The sequence below is a fragment of the Lactuca saligna genome, chromosome 2 (genome assembly GCF_052625555.1).
Source record: "Lactuca saligna cultivar CGN05327 chromosome 2, ASM5262555v1, whole genome shotgun sequence".
Lineage (NCBI taxonomy): Eukaryota > Viridiplantae > Streptophyta > Magnoliopsida > Asterales > Asteraceae > Lactuca > Lactuca saligna.
Window position 1 is genome coordinate 136,279,904 of NC_136418.1, and position 1,195 is coordinate 136,281,098.

Consider the following 1,195-nt stretch of genomic DNA (forward strand, 5'->3'; position numbering starts at 1 on the left):
CTAATGGTTTTTCTTCTTACAGAAAGCACACTCATCAAATGCAACTCTGGGACGATTTTGGTTTGAAGATTGGGGTCGTTGTGAAACAGCAAAGACAACAGGAGTGGCTGTCTTAAGAGCTTTGTTAGCATGGGACTTGATACGAGTTTCTTCAGCAATCAACTCGTGAACAACCGAATCAACAGTGAGAAGAGGTGTACGATGCAAGATTGATCCACGCAGACCTTCAAAATCTGAACGTAATGCCATCAAGAACTGAACCAAACGTTGCTCTTCCCTTCTATTAATATAAGGCTTAAAAGCCTTCAACACATCCGGTTCTGTAAGAGCTAACTGATCCCACAAATACGACATAGCTGCATAAAATTCCTGAACACTAAGATTGTTCTGTTGGAGGGCTCGAATATCAAACTCTAACTGATACTACTTTACAAAGTTAGACTGAGTATACAACCTAGCCAAGTGATCCCAAACCTCCTTTTCTGTGTCATACTTCGCCAACTGAGTACCAATAGACTGGATGGCAGAATTATTAATCCAAGTAATGATCTTGGAGTTATCAGTCTCCCATGAATCCAGTAAGGTTTCATAATTAGCGGCCTTCTCGTCTGTTGGTTTCTTCTTGTCACCTGTAACAATCCCCCACATAGTCTTGCCCCGCAATAAATTTTTCATAACATAACTCCAATAGGCATAGTTTTTGCCATCAAATTGAATACTAATGGACTAAAGAGAATCATCTCTTGGGGCCATATTTCAATATCAGTCAAATAGTATATACGAGTAGCAGCAAAAAATGATCAAGATCTTGAAATCAACAAAGCTAGACGAAAACGAAACCCTCAAAACCGACAAAACGAACAAATCAAACCAAACCAAATACAGAAACGAGAAAAAAAGGCATACCCCAAAATTGCAAATGGTGACAATGAACAGTGCACGTAAATAGTACCGATGAATAGTGCGATGAACAGTAACCGTGAACAGTAGTCGTGATGAACAGTACCCGTGAACAGTAGCCGTGAACAGTGTCGATGAACAGTAACTCCGATGAACAGTAATTGCTGATGAACAGTGTCGATGAACAGTACTCGCCCCCCCCCCCCAAAAAAAAAAAAAAACAAAAAACTACAGATAATCAACCGAGCTCTGATACCATGTAAACTAACAAATGAAATACATATAACGACTAGGG

At 39.8% G+C, this 1,195-nt stretch overlaps 1 protein-coding gene across 1 annotated transcript; it reads right to left on the minus strand.

Annotated features, from left to right (window-relative positions):
* Nucleotides 1–648, minus strand: LOC145030126 (uncharacterized). The gene is made up of 2 exons (XM_078978543.1): nucleotides 475–648; nucleotides 1–387 (listed from the first exon to the last, which is right to left on the minus strand). Exons 1-2 carry the CDS (start codon nucleotides 646–648, stop codon nucleotides 1–3), a joined length of 561 nt encoding a protein of 186 aa, XP_078834669.1.
* Between the last annotated feature and the right edge of the window lie 547 nt (nucleotides 649–1,195).